We start from the raw sequence: 16,994 nt of genomic DNA, 5'->3' as shown, positions 1-16,994 counted from the left end.
TCACATTTCCAGCACCTGCAGTTTTTTTTGTCTCTATTAATAGTCTGGCGAAAATACCACAAGCTCATCGCCAAGAGTAACACGCAAAAGAATAAATTTTTCAGCATTAACTTTGCATATGGTCCACACCCTCTTGTTCAGGGTGAAATTTCTCTGGAAAGAGATTCCCCCCCCCCATGTTCTTCCTGTTGCCTGTGTGTGTTGATCAGGTGCTGTTTCCCGACCAGCTTTACGCTGAATGCAGGGGCAAAACGGTGCACAAGACTGACAAACACCTTGCTTTATTTGTTGTACACGAAAAGCTACACTCGAGTAAACATTTTAAAGGAAACGAAATCTTGTGGGGAGAGGGAGGGGTGGGGGGGCTTCCATCTCCCACCCATTAGCCTTGTAATCGTGCGCCATCTTCTGGCTAAGTGCATCAACAGCGTGCCTCCAATAAACTGATTTGGCGAAGCCGGTGTTGGACTGGGGTGTACAAAGTTAATGTCCATTAAACTGGACATTATTAATCATTGGCAAAGTTTTCTGGACTGAGCAAACATTAAGAGAAATTAATTTCAATACAAACCCCTCCCTCACTGTTGATATCTAAACAATACCAGGCCTTGCAAACATTGGGAGGTGGTAACGATTGTAGCTCAGGTAGTTTAGGACGCTTTTTTCTACCAACTTCTGGTAACCGTCTTTCGCAAATTGCTGCTCCAAAAATTCCTTGGTATTTCCTGGTACCAGCAGCTCTCCATCCGCTATCCGACGAATCAGCTCCTCGATAGGCTCCTCGACATTCACCTTGCGGTGAAAGAGAAAAAAAACAATCTTATGACGACCAAGCTCGAGAATCAGCCAAAGCTTGCTGATTTCACTGTGATTTATCAAGCAAAAAAAGAATCATAATGGACCCAACAAACATTATTTCACAGGCCTCAGCTTCAGACTTAACTGGACCATAAACTGTACGAAAATTCACACTTTACTCAAGAAACTGCAAAGGGCAGGTCAAAACATGGTCAAATAAAGGAATCATCTTAACTCATGATTAACACGACGCATTCCAAAACCTTCACAGCTAATTAGCCACACGCGCAGAGATAGGTCCCCATTAGCAGCAAACGATGAATAAATATTAGCTAAAACACATTTTCCTCCGTGAACCGGTACAAACATCATTTCCATGCACTCCCATAGGCAGGTGACAGAGTCTCACAACACAGAGAAAATAAACATTTATATTATGCTTTTGGTGCGCTCAGTGTGTTCCAAAACATTTCATAACCTTTTTGACAAAAACATTTAGTGTGATAACTGTTTTGAAAGGAAATATGGATTGGAAGTACTGATGGGAGGTACCAACACCAGCGAGATCAGCTTAACCTGTTTCCTGTTTAGATAGGGAACGCGCTGATTGGGGACAGTCAGCACCTTGCTTATTATGAATATTCAGGGTGTTGTGCTGTTTGATATAATCTCCTGGTCTTTGAGCCGTACGGCCTACGTAACGAGCACCACACCAACAACATTGACATTTATTTATCGAATGATCCGTTGGTGTGATTGGAAGAATGTTTTGGCTTGATGACAACATCCTGTTAGTGGCACAACTATCTGCGTTTCAGTACTGATGTGGTGACTGTGACTGGGCAACACTTGCTAAATCCTAAATACACAAAGATTATGCTGACAACCAAATTAGAGTTGTCAGTTGGGTTTCCAGTATGTGGAGGAGCCACTGTTGGATTGGAGTGAACAAAGTTAAAAATCACCCACAACACCAGGTTATAGTCCAACAGGTTTATTTGGAAGCTAGCCAGTTGGAATATAACCTGATGTTGTGTGATTTTTAATGGTTACCAGGATTTGATTTGGAAAACTACATGAACTAATACATGGGGCTCTCTTCTTCACAGGTACATATATAACTGCCTGTTTTCACACAACAAAATAAGTGACAGTCATTCTCTGTTTAATTTCTTAGGGTAATGCCTTGATCAATCAGAGTCAACCTGCCTGGTTTACAGTTTACGTGAAATTTGTAGAGATCCGTAGGACATCATTATGTATTTACACAAGTGAAATCATGCTTGAAAAATCTTGGATTCTTCCAGGATGTAACTATTAGAGTTGATCGGGCAACCAATGGATGTGGTCCATTCGGACTTTCAGAAGGCTTTTTCCAAAGTCCCACAAAAGAGAATAATGTGTAAGATTAAAGTGCATGAGTTTGGGTAGTGCTTTCAGATGGACAGAAAATTAGTTGGCAGACAGGAAATAAACAGTAGGAATACATGGGTCTTTTTCTGAATGGCAGGTGGTGGCGAGCCAGCTGAGGACACCATCTATTCATATGTTAATGATTTAGACGAGGGAACTAAATGTAATATCTCAAATTTTTCACACAAAGCTGGGTGAAAAGGTGAACTGTGAGGAGGATGCAGAGATGTTGTAGTGTAATTCGGACAGGTTGAGTAAGTGGACAAATGCATGGCAGATGCAGTATAATGTGGATAGATGTGAGGTTATCCACTTTGGTAGCAAAAATAGGAAGATAGATTATGATGTGAATGGCTGTGAATTGAGCAAGGGCAATGTTCAACAGACCTGGGTGTCCTCATGCAGCAATCACTGAAAGTAAGTGTGCAGGTGCTACAGGCAGTAAATAAGGCAAACTATATATTGACCTTCATAGCAAAAGGATTTGAGTACAGTAACCAGGATATCTTGTTGCAATTATACAGGTTTTGGTGAGGCCACACCTGAAATATTGTGGATGTTCTTGCTATATAGGGAGTGCAGAAAAGGTTTACCAATCGATTCCTAGGATGGCAGAAGAGAAATTGTGTTGATTACGATTGTGTTCACTGGAGTTTAGAAGAATGACAGGAAATCTCATAGAAACCATAAAATTCTAACTGGATTAGACAGGTTAGATGCATGAATATGTTCCTGATGGTGAGGGAATCTAGAAGCAAGGGTCATAGTTTAAGGATAAGGGGTAAACCTTTTATGACTGAGATGAGGAGTAATTTGTTCACCCAGAGAGAGGTGAGCCTGTGGAATTCACTACCACAGAATGTGGTTGAGACCAAAGCATCATGTTTTCAAGAAGGAGGGAGATATAATACTTGAGGCTAAAGAGATCAAGGGATATAGGGGGAAGGCAGGATTAGGGTATTGAGCTTGATGAAAACTGGCTCAAGGGCCATGGAGAATGCACAGGTTACATACTTTTATGTAACCTGTACATTCTCCATGGCAACATCCTGACTAATCAAAGTCAACTTGGAAACCATTCTGCACTCTCTCTCATACACTACAAATTTTGTTTTCTCTTCACATTGTCAAAACTTTTATCTTCCAAGAAAAAACAAAGTGCCTCTTTTTGCAATAATATTCAAGTTCTTTACTGCCTAATGGCTACATTTAACAAAATTTGCTTTCTTTAGTTGCAAAATGGCTACCACCACAAAATCATGTAATGACTTGGCTGGTGAACACTGGGTTAATAATTACAGCAACATTTGGCATTGGGTAGCCAAAGGTGCAAAAATATCCTGACATTACAGTATGTAATATACACAACATGTACTCCCTGTGTGTGTGTGAAGTCAGGTCAGGGGCTTCCTCGGAACAGCTGAGTATGCTGCCAGTTCCCCAAGTGAGCTAGGTAGAGAGCCTGCCTCAGATTTCCAGCACTGTCAGTAAAACTCAAATTAAAACAATAAAACGTAAATCCCCCTCCCCGCCACCCCGCTGTCATGTTACTATACCAGGTGGCCAGCAACCTGTTCACACAGGAATAAACAATCAGCAGTCAGGAAACTATAAAGTAAATTGTGCTGATTATTCTTCACTTCTGCTTTTAATTTACTAAGTTCAGTCTCCAGCCACATCAGTCTCCGTAAATTCTATTCAACCTGCTGGGTATTTCCAGCAATTTCCGTTTTTAGTTTGGATTTCTGCAGTATTCCACAGTTCTTTTCTTTTGTATTGTGAAAATATGTTTTCACTTTCAAAACAGTAACCATAAAAGAGAATGAGATACCTTGTGGGATTCCATTAACTGCCGCACTTCTTGTTTGAAGTCCATGAAACGATCATGATATATACTCATGCACCAAGGCTCACTTAGATAGCTGAAAAGAGAAAATGGTTCATTACTGATTGCAATACTGTCTAGATACCACTACATTTTATCCTCAACCATTGATAATAGGTTCTGTAACCATCACATTTTCTTCAAAAATCTCTGAGAATAATCTGGTCAATGAATTCTTTGAGGGCATGTTCCATATTAATAATTACTTTATTAATTAAGAGAGTTAACATTTTTCTTGGAAAGCTCTATTTTATCAAGTTGAAGATTCAGGGACTTGCACTTCATGAATGTGTCCAATGCAGAGAACACATCACTCTCTGTGTTCAGTTCGCACATCAGTGATTTTGATAGCTATTAACCTCAGTATGTTTTCATGAAGATAAATCTAACAGACTGATTAATATAATGTTGGCATTTATATTTTGATTTGATTTATTATTGTCATATGTACTGAGATACAGTGAAAAGTGTTGTTTTGCATGCTAACCAGACAAATGATACCTTATAAAAGTATATAATGGTAATAGAACAGAATGCAAAATATAGTGTTACAGCTGCAGAGAAAGATCAACTCTAATATATGAGAGGTCTGTTCTTAAGTCTGACAACAACAGGGAAGAAGCTACTCTTAAGTGTGCTGGTATGTGTTTTCAAACATTTGTATTTTCTGCCTGATGGAAGAGAGTATAGCTGGGTGGGATTGATCTTTGATGATGTCGGCTGCTTTCCCGAGGCAGCGGGAACTGTAGACGGAGTCAATAGGAAGAAGGAGAAAGTGAGGACTGCAGATGCTGGAGATCAGAGATGAAAAATGTGTTGCTGGAAAAGCGCAGCAGGTCAGGCAGCATCCAAGGAGCAGGAGAATCGATGTCTCGGGCATAATCCCTTCTTCAGGAATGAAGCTCATTCCTGAAGAAGGGCTTATGCCCGAAACGTCGATTCTCCTGCTCCTTGGATGCTGCCTGAACTGCTGCGCTTTTCCAGCATCTCATTTTTCAGCTCAATGAAAGAAGGCTGGTTTTCATGATGGATTGGGCTATGTTCACAACTCTATAGTTTCTTGTGGTCTCAGGCAGAGCAGTTACCATACCAAGCTGTGATGCATCCAGTTAGGATGATTTCTGTGGTGCATTTATAAAAATTGGTAAGAGTTCTAGTAATTGTTGGGTAATAATCTTCAAGCTACTTTTGGAGTTAGATATTGGAGTCACTATTAACCAAAAGGGACGTATCATTTCACAAGCTGAAAGGTAAAACTGTTTCATTTCATTAAGAGTGCAAACTACTTTAGATTAATTGTTATTAACTAGGCCAGACCACTCGAAACATTCTTAAGCAGACAGCCCAGACCATAACTTTGAAATTTGTTTCAGTAAGTGTACAGTGAAAATTACTCGAATTAAGTTAGCAAGGTTGACTACCAGGTTTAAAACAAAAAATGTATTCACAAAATTACAAAGAAACACGAAGAACAGAATAAAGAACCCCAACAGAACTCAGTCGATCCAAACGAGACTTAAATATGCTATTCCAAATATACACCACAGTCCCAATAAGCAAACCCCCTGTAAAACACAGTACAGAAAGAGTCAGATGCTTACAGATTGAAGTTAGAAGGGCAGAAGAGAGAGTTTCCACACAGTTCACTGTTGAATTCCCAACCACTTCTGGACTGAACTAAACTGCTCAGCTAGAGAGCTGACCAGTCCCCTTTCATTATAGAGGTCACTTCTAAAACATGACCACTTTGGCCTGAAGTCTCATCTGTTTACGTATAAACAAAAGGCCTCTCAAAATCCTTTTCATTTCTGTACCAAACCAGACTGATTGGAGCCCAGCCTGGTTTATTATCACTCTGAAAAAAATCAAGGACAGTGTATCCTTGAGAAAAGGAACAGATTTTAGAAAAAAACGACTAGCTTTGTGACAACTCCCCCCTTAAAAAAAATGAATCATCAATATCAAAAGATGGCTTGATTTTTAACCCTTCGAAAACCCGGTTAGTAGTCTAAACACACATATCCACTATAAACATGCAAACATGCAGAACCACATGCAAATTCAGGCTGCATTACACCCGCTAGCAAATGCCTCCATATCTCATTTGAGTCTTGATAACGCATTAGCCATCATGTTTTCGCGACCTGTCACATGCATAATTGTTGAACTGAATGGCTGCAACAACAAACTCCATCTAAACAGTCTGGCATTTTTGTTCTTAAATTTTTTCACAAACATCAATGGGTTATGATCAGTGTATACGATTGTCTCAGATGCATTGCTGGTAATATAAACACTGAAATATTGTAATGCCAACACCAAACTTAAAGTCTCTTTCTCCACTGTTGAATATTTCTGTTGATGAAATTCAACTGCCTGGAAAATTGCGTGATGGGTCTTTCTATCCTTTCGTCATCCTCCTGCAGGAGCACCGCACCAACACCCACATCACTGGCATCGTTAGCCAACTTGAAAGGTTGTGTGTAATCTGGTGTGGCTAATACTGGGGCACTGGTTAACACAGTTTTTAGACTGTCACATGCCTTTTGAAAGTCCGCTGTCCACTGAAACTTCTTGCCCTTTCCTTAACAATACAGTGGATGGAGCAGTCACACTGCTAAAGTTCAGCACAAACTTGGCGTAAAATCCACCCAATCCTACAAACTCAATCCCACCGTTGACGCTCCTTTCGTCAACGGTGTGGGAAATTCCCGAATTACTTTCATTTTTGCATCCCGTGGGGCCACTGGTTCAATAACATGGCTCAGTAAAGTGACTCCGGCTTTGGCAAATTCACTTTTAGCAAGCCTGCCTTCCGAAGTCGATCAAACTAGTCCAATAAACACTATAAACGTTCTTTCCATGAGTGACTAAAAATCACCAGGTCATCAATGTAAACAGCACATTTGGGTAATCCAGCAATGACCTTATTAGTCAGTCTCTGAAATGTGGCTGGTGCGTTTTTCATACCAAATGACATTACTTTGAACTGATATAGTCCATTAGGTGTTACGAAAGCTGAAATTGCCTTTGCTCTCTCTGACAGAGGTACTTGCCAGTAGCCTCTGAGCAAGTCCAACTTAGAAATGTAAGTTGCTTGTCCCACTTTTTTAACACAGTCCTCCAACTGCGGAGTTGGATATGCATCAGTCTTTGTAACCGGGTTGACTTTGCGACAGTCCACACATAATTGTTGGATACCATCTGGCTTTGGCACCATGACTATGGGTGAGCTCCAGTCACTGTAAATCACTTGGATTATGCTATCTTGGAGCATGCGCTCTATGTCCTTCTGAACCTGTGCCAACTTTAGAGGATTATGCCTATAAGGATGTTGTTTAATCGGAATAGCATCTCCTATATCTACATCATGCACAATTAGGTTAGTACTTCCCAGTTTATTTCCGCCTATCTCCTCATGTTATAACAATAACTCTTTCAGGTCATTTGATTTTCTTGTGAGAGATAACTCAATAATTTATCCCAATTTTTGTCAACTTCCTCATTGTCCAATTTGATTTGAGGAATGTCCTATTCAGAATCCTCTGAACTTTGTTCTTCCATCTGTGCTGTAATCATTAACACCTTCTCCTCTTGCTTTTCTTCCCTGTCAAAATACCTTTCGAGCATATTCACATGACACACTCTGTGAGATTTCTTCCTGTCTGGAGTCCTTATCAAGTAGTTCACCTTACTCAATTTCCTCTCAATTTGATAAAGTTCACTAAACCTAGCTTTTAAAGGCTCACCTGTCACTGGAAGTTACACCAATACCTTATCCCCAATTGCAAAATTGTGAATCTGTGATTTCTTATTTGTGTCCTATTTCATGGTGTGCTGTGGTACTTTTACATACTGTTTAGCCAACTCTCCAGCTCTTTAAAATTTGACACATAGTCCAAATAGGTGATCTCTGAATTCTGACTATTTAATTTCACTTTAATCAAACAAACAGAACTCCCTTATCCCAATCATCTGGATAATCCCGACAATAAGCCCTCAACATGGTCTTTAATGCTTGATGCCATCTCTCTAGCACTCCCTACAATTCTGGGTGGTACAGAGTAGATTTGAATTGCTTTATTCCCGAAGTATCCATAACCTCCTTGAATAGTTTAGATGTGAAGTTTAATCCTTGATCTGACTGGATCTCTATTGGCAGTCTGTATCTAATAAAAAAATTAAGTAATTCTTTTACAACCCTTTTTGCTGTGATGTTGCATAATGGGATTGCCTCTGGAAATCTAGTTGACACATCCATGATTGTTAATAAATACTTATTCCCACTTTTTGTTTGAGGCAGGGGACTGACGGAATCCTTGCTAACCTTGCTGTTTTAACTCTCTGCTCTTCCATATGAGTTTGCATTACGTCAGGTAGTGAATTTTTGAATTCCTCCAAAATAACTACCTCTCTTAAGGGCATCATAGTTTTGCTCGATTTTTAAAGCTCTTATCTATCTATCAAAATTACTCTGCTTGATCCTTTCAAACTCAATATAGGTTTGACCAGGTCTGTCCTTAGATTCTTGAAATGTTGTCAATTGGCTTCTGGTACAAGCTCATATGCATTTAAAGTTGAGTTTTTCACCTCCTCAAACTCCCAGATACCTCCTGTATAGAATACCTCAACAGCCCTCCCTGCAAGTTTCATTTGAATCAACAAAACCCACATTGCCCCTTGCCACTGCATTTGTTTAGCCACCTTTTCAAATTAGATGAAAAAGGCTTCCACGTCCTTCTCATCATTTTAGGCAATGCTTGAATATAATTAAACAGTTTCTCACTAGATTTCTGACTACCAGGGACTTGCTCATTCTCACTCTCTTCCTTGCTAAGCCACCCTCAGCCTTTATCTCCAGCCTTTTAAGCAGACTTTCCTTTTCAATTGTCAGTTTTTGAAGTTCAAAAGCTTTGTCTTTTTCTTTCTCTGCTCTCTCTTTCTCCCTCTCTTCTGCTTTTAATCGTAACTCAAACTGTTTCATTTCTGCTGCCCTTTCTTTATCTCTCGCCTCTAACTCAAGCTGCTTCATTTGCAATTGAATTCTTACCATCTCTACAGATTCTGATGGTTTCTCCAGCAAGTTTAAATGCTGAGCTACTGCTGTAATTATCTCTTCTTTCCTCTCAGAAGCAGGCAGTTCCAAATCCAGCTTCTCTGCTAATTTCTGCAGCTTGGTGTTATTCACTTTTTGCAAAACTTCCAAAGTCACCGCATCCACATCCAGAAAACCTTTGGTGACTGAAAGAGCCATTACTATCCCAAGCTTTGTCCTACCCAACCAAATCAACACTCAAAATAAAGACACTAGCACCTACCACTTGCTGTTTAAAGTCCCACAAAGAGCCTAAAATCTGTTATGGATTAGGCCAGATCACTCAAAACATTCTTAAGCAGGCAGCCCAGAGTATAACTTTGAAATTTGTTTCGGTAAGTGTACAGTGAAAATTACCTGGATTAAGTTAGCGAGGTTGACTCCCAGGTTTAAAACAGACAAAAAATGTATTCACAAAATTACACAATAAAACACGAAAAACAGAATAAAGAACCCCGACAGAACCCAGTCTATCCAAACTAGACTTAAGTATGCTATTCTGAATATACACAATAGTCCCAATAACCATAACCCCTTTAAAACACAGTACAAAAAAGGCTCAGATGCTTACAGGTTGAAGTTAGAGGGGCAGAAGAGAGAGTTTCCACACAGTTCACTGTTGAACTCCCAACCAGTTCTGGACTAAATTAAATTGCTCAGCTACAGAGCTGACCAGTCCCCTTTCATTCCACAGGTCACTTCTAAAATATGACCACTTTGGCCTGAAGTCTCATCTGTTTACCTATAAACAAAATGCCTCTCAATATCCTTTTCATCTCTGTACCAAATCAGACTGATTGGAGCCTGGTTTACTACCCCTCTGAAAAAAATCAAGAACGGTGTATCCTTGAGCCAAAGAACAGCTTTTAGAAAATAAAAGGACTAGCTTTGTGACATAATCAAGAAATAAGGTGAAATATCAACATAGTCTCCTGGAAAATATTTTGAACACCATTGGACATTGAAGATAAATTTCTAAAATTTCCCTCAAGTAGTCTAAACATTTTTCAAATTGGTTTTTTTAACCTTTGCCAGGAGATTAAATAATTTGGTGAATAAGAACACTTGTGGTCATGATGTGCAGTTGTACCATGACTACATGAGACAGGCTTCATGGATCAGCTGGTCACTTTTAATGAGGTTTTCGCATGCTTTTATAACAGTAAAATGGAGTAATAGCAAGTAACTGTGTCTACATTTGAAAGTTGCAACTGAAAAATAATTAGGGAGAAATATTTAACTTAGTGAAATCAAACATCAATTATTAGAATTATAGGAACTATGTGGAAATTAATATAAGTAATGTTTTATTTTGTTAAGACTTGCATTTCTCAGTATTTCTTAATAATTTCAAAAGTTGTAGGCAAGCTTAGATTCTTTCTCAATCATTATTAAATGAAGTGAAACTTGTAGTAAACTATAATCATGCTTATTCTTTGATGATAGTTACATATGTTAAAAATCAAAAGTAATAATTTATCTGAAATAATAATCAAAGGTTAGGTTTCCTTTGGTTACCTGAGTGAATGTATTTATTGAACAACTCATTCAATAATAAATATTAGCAGTCATAAATTAGACAAGGACCATACCAAAATAAACTTTCTTCAGTGATTTCCAATCAAGAAAAGTGGTATTGGCACAAAAAAAAAGTTTACTTCCAATCCAAAAGTTTAATTAAAAATGTACGCTCGTGATGGAAATACAAGATTATTCTTCCAGGCTTAAATTTCAGTCCCATTTATGTCTTTTTTAATGTATTAACCTCTCTATTTTTCTATTCTCCTTTAAAACACTCACAAGAAATCTACATTTTTGATCAAATCTTTCGTCTCAAATGATAATAGATGGAACATTCAATAGGCTGAAGAATTATCCCAAATAGAGGTGAGCATGCTAACAATTTTGCATCACTGTACAGCGTGCTCGGTTCTCATGTGGTCATAGTCATTTTGGTGAAGACTTCAGGTATTATGTAGCGGCAACTCTCTTTAAAGTGTTGGGTCAACAATTGACGGTTATAACAAATCAGTTGAGAGTCTGCTGAAAGGCAGACGTTGAATTTGGGGTAACATGCAAGGACACAACCTTGTTATAAAGAGGAGACGACATTGCAGGAGGGAGCTAACTAGAATAGGTGAGTGTATTTAACAGTGTGAAAAACGTAGTGCTGGAAAAGCACAGCCGGTCAAGCAGCATTTGAGGAGCTAAAGAGTCGATGTTTTGAGCATAATCTCTTCATCAGGAATGTTGGCGGGGTGGGGGGGGTTCAATGGGGCTGAGAGATAAATGGGAGGGGTGTGGGGCTGGGGGAAGGTAGCTAGGAATGTGATAGGTAGATGAAGGTGGGGGGGAGGTGATGGGGATAGGTCAGAGCAGACGGTGGAGCAGATAGAAGGGAAGGAACATGGACAGGTAGGGCGGTCCAAGAGGGTGGTGCTGAGTTGGAGAATTGGATCTGGGATAACATGGGAGGAGCGTAGATGAGGCAACTGGTGAAACTGACATTGATTCCATGTGGTTGAAGGATCCCAAGCTGGAAGATGAGATAAGTAAAGAACATCCCATCTTCTGCCTTGGGACCGTCCAATCACACAGCATCAATGTCGATTTCACCAGTTTCCTCATCTCCCCTCCCTCCACCTTATACCAGATCCGACGCTCCAACTTGGCACTACCCTCTTGAACTGTCCTACCTGTCCATGTTCCTTCCCACCCATCCACTCCACCCTCTGCTCTGACCTATCATCATCACCCCCCCACCTTCATCTACCTGTCATATTCCCAGACTTCTACCACCCAGCCCCACCCCCTCCCATTTATCTCTCAGCAGGCCCCCACATTCCTGATGAAGAGATTATGCTTGAAATGTCGACTCGCCTACTCCTCGGATGCTGCCTGACTGGCTGTGCTTTTCAAGTGCCACACATTTTGACTCTGATCTCCAGCATCTGCAGTCCTCACTTTCTCCAGTATTTAACAGTGATCTATTAAAAGGAATCAGACATCTTCATGGAGTGGCAAACCATGATAGAATGTGCAGAGGTTTGGTCTGGAGTAGCTGGTTTGGTCTGTTGAATCTTGTGATATTTGGGGGAGTGAACATCCAGGGGTTGGTGGAGCACAGGTGGGGGCCCAGCTAGCCATTATAGCACTTCTGGTAAAAAGGAAAGCATTCCTGGACAGTGGGCAGAGCTACTCTGAGTTAGAGATGAATAGCAATGAACAGCAGGTGCTCCAATAGCAAATACAGTTCACTGGTTATAAGGTACACAGAGCTACAAGGAAGGCATAAATGTGATACTTTTCAATATGGGGTATACAGTCAATATGGGGTATACTGTCAATATGGGGTATACTAGGGTATTCTGGACATGATGGAGCATCAGGCCTATTAAAGCAGCAGAATCCTGTGTCCATGTAGAAGAACACATTGTTTTTCACCTCTTGCTGGTGCACACCTTGCCAGTAGCTGATAAAGTGGTATTGGTGTTGATAGTTCCTTTCAAAGGAATGGTAATGGACCTGACTAACACCTTGCAACCTCACAGCTTTGGATTGCATTGAGTTCACCATTTACTGGGCCACCAGAATTGAGATCTGTGGGATTTGCTTCTATGTCTGGACTTCACTCCTAACACAGCACCGCACGGCATGGACTTCGAAGGAAGGGATATAAACAAGTAGCATACACTTGCTTGGAGAAAGAGGTGGAGGAAATATTGGTGAAGCAGATTCTTGGGAGGGCTTCCTCAGATTCAACTGAAACCTCAAAACATTGACCAGGATGGAAGGGAGGCAAAGAAGACACAAATTGATGCATGTTTTCTCCTGAGGATGCCTAATCCTGGGATGAGTTTGGCACAGAACCTACTTTTTCCAGAAGGAGTGATTTCACCTGAAATTCACACAATATACAAGTTTCCATTGTTTCCCACATTACCTGGAAGTCAAGACTCCACTTGACATACTCTTTCAACAAATTTACTCTAGTTTGTTCCTCTTGTGCCTTCATGCTATCAAATGACACAAATTTGGATCTAATCATTAAATGTCTGCTTTGATGGGGTGAAGTACATGCAGTTGAGAGACCCAAGGCATTCAATCTTGATATGGTACCAATGGAGGCTCTGCCACAGGATGCTCCATCTACATTGAAATAAGGGTAGCCTTGGTCACAGGACCTCCCTGTAATGCTGTGGCTTTCTGGCTGATCCCAGGAGTATCGGATTCCTGAACATCTTTGCTGACTGCTTCAGCCCTTACATGGATGCCAAAAGTATCTGGCACCAGGGGTGCATCTGGCATTCTCTCCATTTATCCTTACAATAGCATTGTCACTGGCCAGGCAAAAGTTGCAAACGTGGCATTGATTCATGGGCTTGTATGCCTTCACGGAGCACATTTCATGGATGGACTCTTCCGTTCTCTAATCACGATTCTTTCCTCTCTCTAGGAACACCAATATTTGAGCACATGTGTCCTGCCAGTGCTACATGGTGACTTGCCTTGTGTCAGATTCCTGAGGCTCTGAATTTCCATCCAGCTGAGCATGGCTGTTTGATCTTCATCTTTAGAGAAGGACCTGCTTACCGGTTACGTTGCCTCTGTCACATCTTCAGTGAAGTGCTGATTACCCTGTGCTGTCTGTTATAAACTCTGTGTGAGGCCCACTGACATGAGAGCCTATATGCTGGTGGAGGACATGCTTGACTTGTGCTGGTGCTGGCTTCTTCCTCTGTTGAAGACGACAATAACTTCACATTGTCATGAGCTGACTCCCCATCCACAAATGATCATGTGGTAAATATAAAAAGCGGGTTAATGAAAACTTGCGTTTGTCAGAAGCTGCTTCTATAGCTGTTTCAAGCCATTACAGGTTATGTATTGGCATGGAGGAAATTGAAGAACCTAGAGCACCATCGTCATCACCTGAACATTGGAAGATCACTTCACCAGCCATGAACTGACAACTCCCAGTTCACCATATCTAATTTTCTGATGTGCTCTCACATTGGCAGCTTTAACCATAGATATTGGAATAACCTGATAGGACACTCCACCGCTTAAATTAGCACTTTTCTTCTCTTGTAAGCTCACTTTCCCTGCAAGATCAAGCGTGAGAGTGTCAAGACCATGAAGCCTTCTTCCACGTTTGATTGTGGTGGGCAATTTTCCAATTGCTCAATAGTGCTCAGTGCATGAATATTTTCTATGTTATAGGGCACTATGTGCCCTCAGGCTGTTCAGCCTCTGGATGTGTTGGTGACACAGAATTGGATGCCTTTTGTTTGGGTATTCCAGCCCGTAGAAGGTCACCAAAGCACTTGCAACACTGTACCTACATGGGCTGACAATGCTGCAGCTATCCACTTTAAGAGGCAAGTCTGGCCTTGCCTATTTGCCTGGCTCACTGATCATTGTATGCTGCTCTCTGGAAATTCAACACTCTGCAAATACAATGCAGTCATCACCTTCAAAGGTACCACTGGCTGCCATTGCATGAGAGCCTTCCCATTGATTTATCTTTCTTCCAATCCAAGGTAAATGCCATTTGACATTTAAAATTGGCCTGTCACACTCAAACCCAGTTTCCTTTCCATGCCCACTGCCCCAAACTGGACAGTAAATGCACCACTTGGCTAACAATTGGCCATCTCTTTGAAACTGGCATTGATTGTCAGGTGATGGTGTGGATTAGGGATGGAACAGGAAAATCACCTCGATGACAAGATCACAAGCCAAAAATCAAAATCCAGCTCATCATCTCCTTGCTTGGCTCAGTGACTATTTTTGTTGGTTTAACTCCTGCAATGTCTTGGAATGCTTATATGAATCGTGCTATGTAAGTGCAAACTTGTTGATATACTTTCTGTCATTATTTCACACAGCCATTATCCTTGCGAATGTGATGAAATCCAGAAAAGATTAACGGCAGTATCAATACTAGCATGACAGGGATGTCAGTCAGAAATTGTCTAGTACAGCTGACAGAAAAAGAAGCAACATAATCTCTGAGGAACAGAACCCCATGACACTCAAATGTGGCTCTGACTTACAAAAATCTGACATTTAATTAAAGGTTAGTTGTTCTGTGTATCCTCAGGGCTGTGCTAATATCACTGCAGTGAAGACACACATTTGCTGTGTCAAGATTAATACAATTAAACAGAATGGTCCATGTTCCTACAATGAAATAGTATAATAATAGTTCTCTAACACTAAAATATAGCAGTGCAAATTAGTGGTGGCAAGGAGCAAAAATCCGAGTCCATTCTGGTACACACCTCTCCCATACAGGAGTTAGAAATCAAGCCTGCAGTACATACTCGTAAACCATCCATAGACTATCCAAGCACCTGCATTTTGAGCTGGGGTGCATGAATACCAACCCTAGATTTTCTTTTCCTTAATTCCAGGTTATGAAACCAATAGTGATATTATTAAGAGTCAGCTCAAATCAGTTATTGCAGTATAGGCAGGAGGCTGAACCAAATTCAACCTCAAATTGTTTTAACAAAGATCTCCCTATTATTAAGTCCCTTGAGTGGGTCTGAATTCTATTATGCCATCTAGTGCTCACCTGTAGTAATTGCTCACCACGGCTGGGACCTGCCAGGATTTCTGTCATGAGTGTCATATTTAAAACCCGATTGTGCATCAGGGCAATTGCTGCCAGCCACAAATAGTCCATCATGTTTCACATTGCATGTAATGTAATGGGGGAGGTGGGGGGTGGGGGGAAGGAAAGCTTCAGAGGGAATATAGATGGCAGAGGTGACACATCATTGCAAATTGAAGCTCACAATAGTAAATGCATTGGTACTTTACATCACCTGTGTGAAAGCCTGCCATAGTAACTGGAATTACAAAAATAAAGCTACACAGGTTGTCCATCCTGAGTATCGTACTATGAACCCTGTCAATGTTAGTATTATTCTTTCCCTAATGAGCAGTGTGGCATAGCACCTTATCATTGTTTAGGAATAACCGTGTCCTACACCCTGACTGAATTGGAACAACAGGTTTTCTGTGGGAATGATGGTAGCTCACTGCTATAATGACATGGAACCCAGGACCTGGACTGTCCAAAGCACCCAAATGACCGCATCTAAAGTCCTGGACTGATGACAGAACTCCTTGATTTGACTGGGGACTACTCCTCTTCTACTTTGGGACATGGCCTTTGATCAAAGCACACTCAGTGTGTTTGCTGGCAAATGCTGCAGGTGTGACAATGACATAGCACAGTGCCATAAAACAACATAACCACCGCTTGACTCATCACTGCTGGCTACCATGGAAGTTGCCTGGCTTTGTACCCATTGTAAAAGCCAAGACAATCCATATGTGATGACATGCCGCCTGAATGTGATGGTAATGCACAAAAAAAGGCAAGGTATGGCAATTGAGGAATGCTGTGAGCATTCCAAATAGGCATAGAGTACTAAGTCAGCAAACTAAGAACCCTGAGATGCACTCTGCTCCAATCCATGAGATGGCAGCCTGACCCGATATGCAAAGTGGCCTAACCCTATATGCAATACAACTGTGGGTAACTGTATTCTAAGTGAGTTGGAGTTGTGCAATTATAATATGGTGACACTGCTGCACATCTGATGCCAACCTGTGTGAATGGATGATGCAAGTGGTTACTGCTCATGGATTGTGTCATGAGGCAATGGGAATGGCTGGTCAAGACAGAGGCCTGGAGGAATAAGTGGCGAGCCTGCTCTGACCTTCATATTAGGAACTGTCACCAGCTAGTTTCCATGTTCCATGTGAGAGAACGCAAATTACACA

The 16,994-nt window shown here is 40.9% G+C and overlaps 1 protein-coding gene across 1 annotated transcript in view; it reads right to left on the bottom strand.

Moving 5' to 3' along the window:
- Positions 1–284: 284 nt before the first annotated feature.
- Positions 285–16,994, bottom strand: part of cfap61 (cilia and flagella associated protein 61) — a 240,219-nt gene continuing 223,509 nt past the window's right edge. Inside the window, exons 25-26 of the mRNA XM_087990980.1 lie at positions 4,043–4,133; positions 285–792 (exon numbers count right to left, since the gene is read on the bottom strand). Coding sequence (XP_087847106.1) covers positions 592–792; positions 4,043–4,133 — 292 coding nt within the window. The 3' untranslated portion in view covers positions 285–591. The remainder of the gene's footprint in view (positions 793–4,042; positions 4,134–16,994) is intronic.

The sequence above is a fragment of the Chiloscyllium plagiosum genome, unplaced genomic scaffold (assembly GCF_037043375.1).
Source record: "Chiloscyllium plagiosum isolate Xiang-an unplaced genomic scaffold, Cpla_swu_hap1 HiC_scaffold_10, whole genome shotgun sequence".
Taxonomy (NCBI): domain Eukaryota; kingdom Metazoa; phylum Chordata; class Chondrichthyes; order Orectolobiformes; family Hemiscylliidae; genus Chiloscyllium; species Chiloscyllium plagiosum.
Note: the sequence above shows the minus strand (reverse complement) of the source record. Positions and strands in the feature narration are given on the sequence as shown.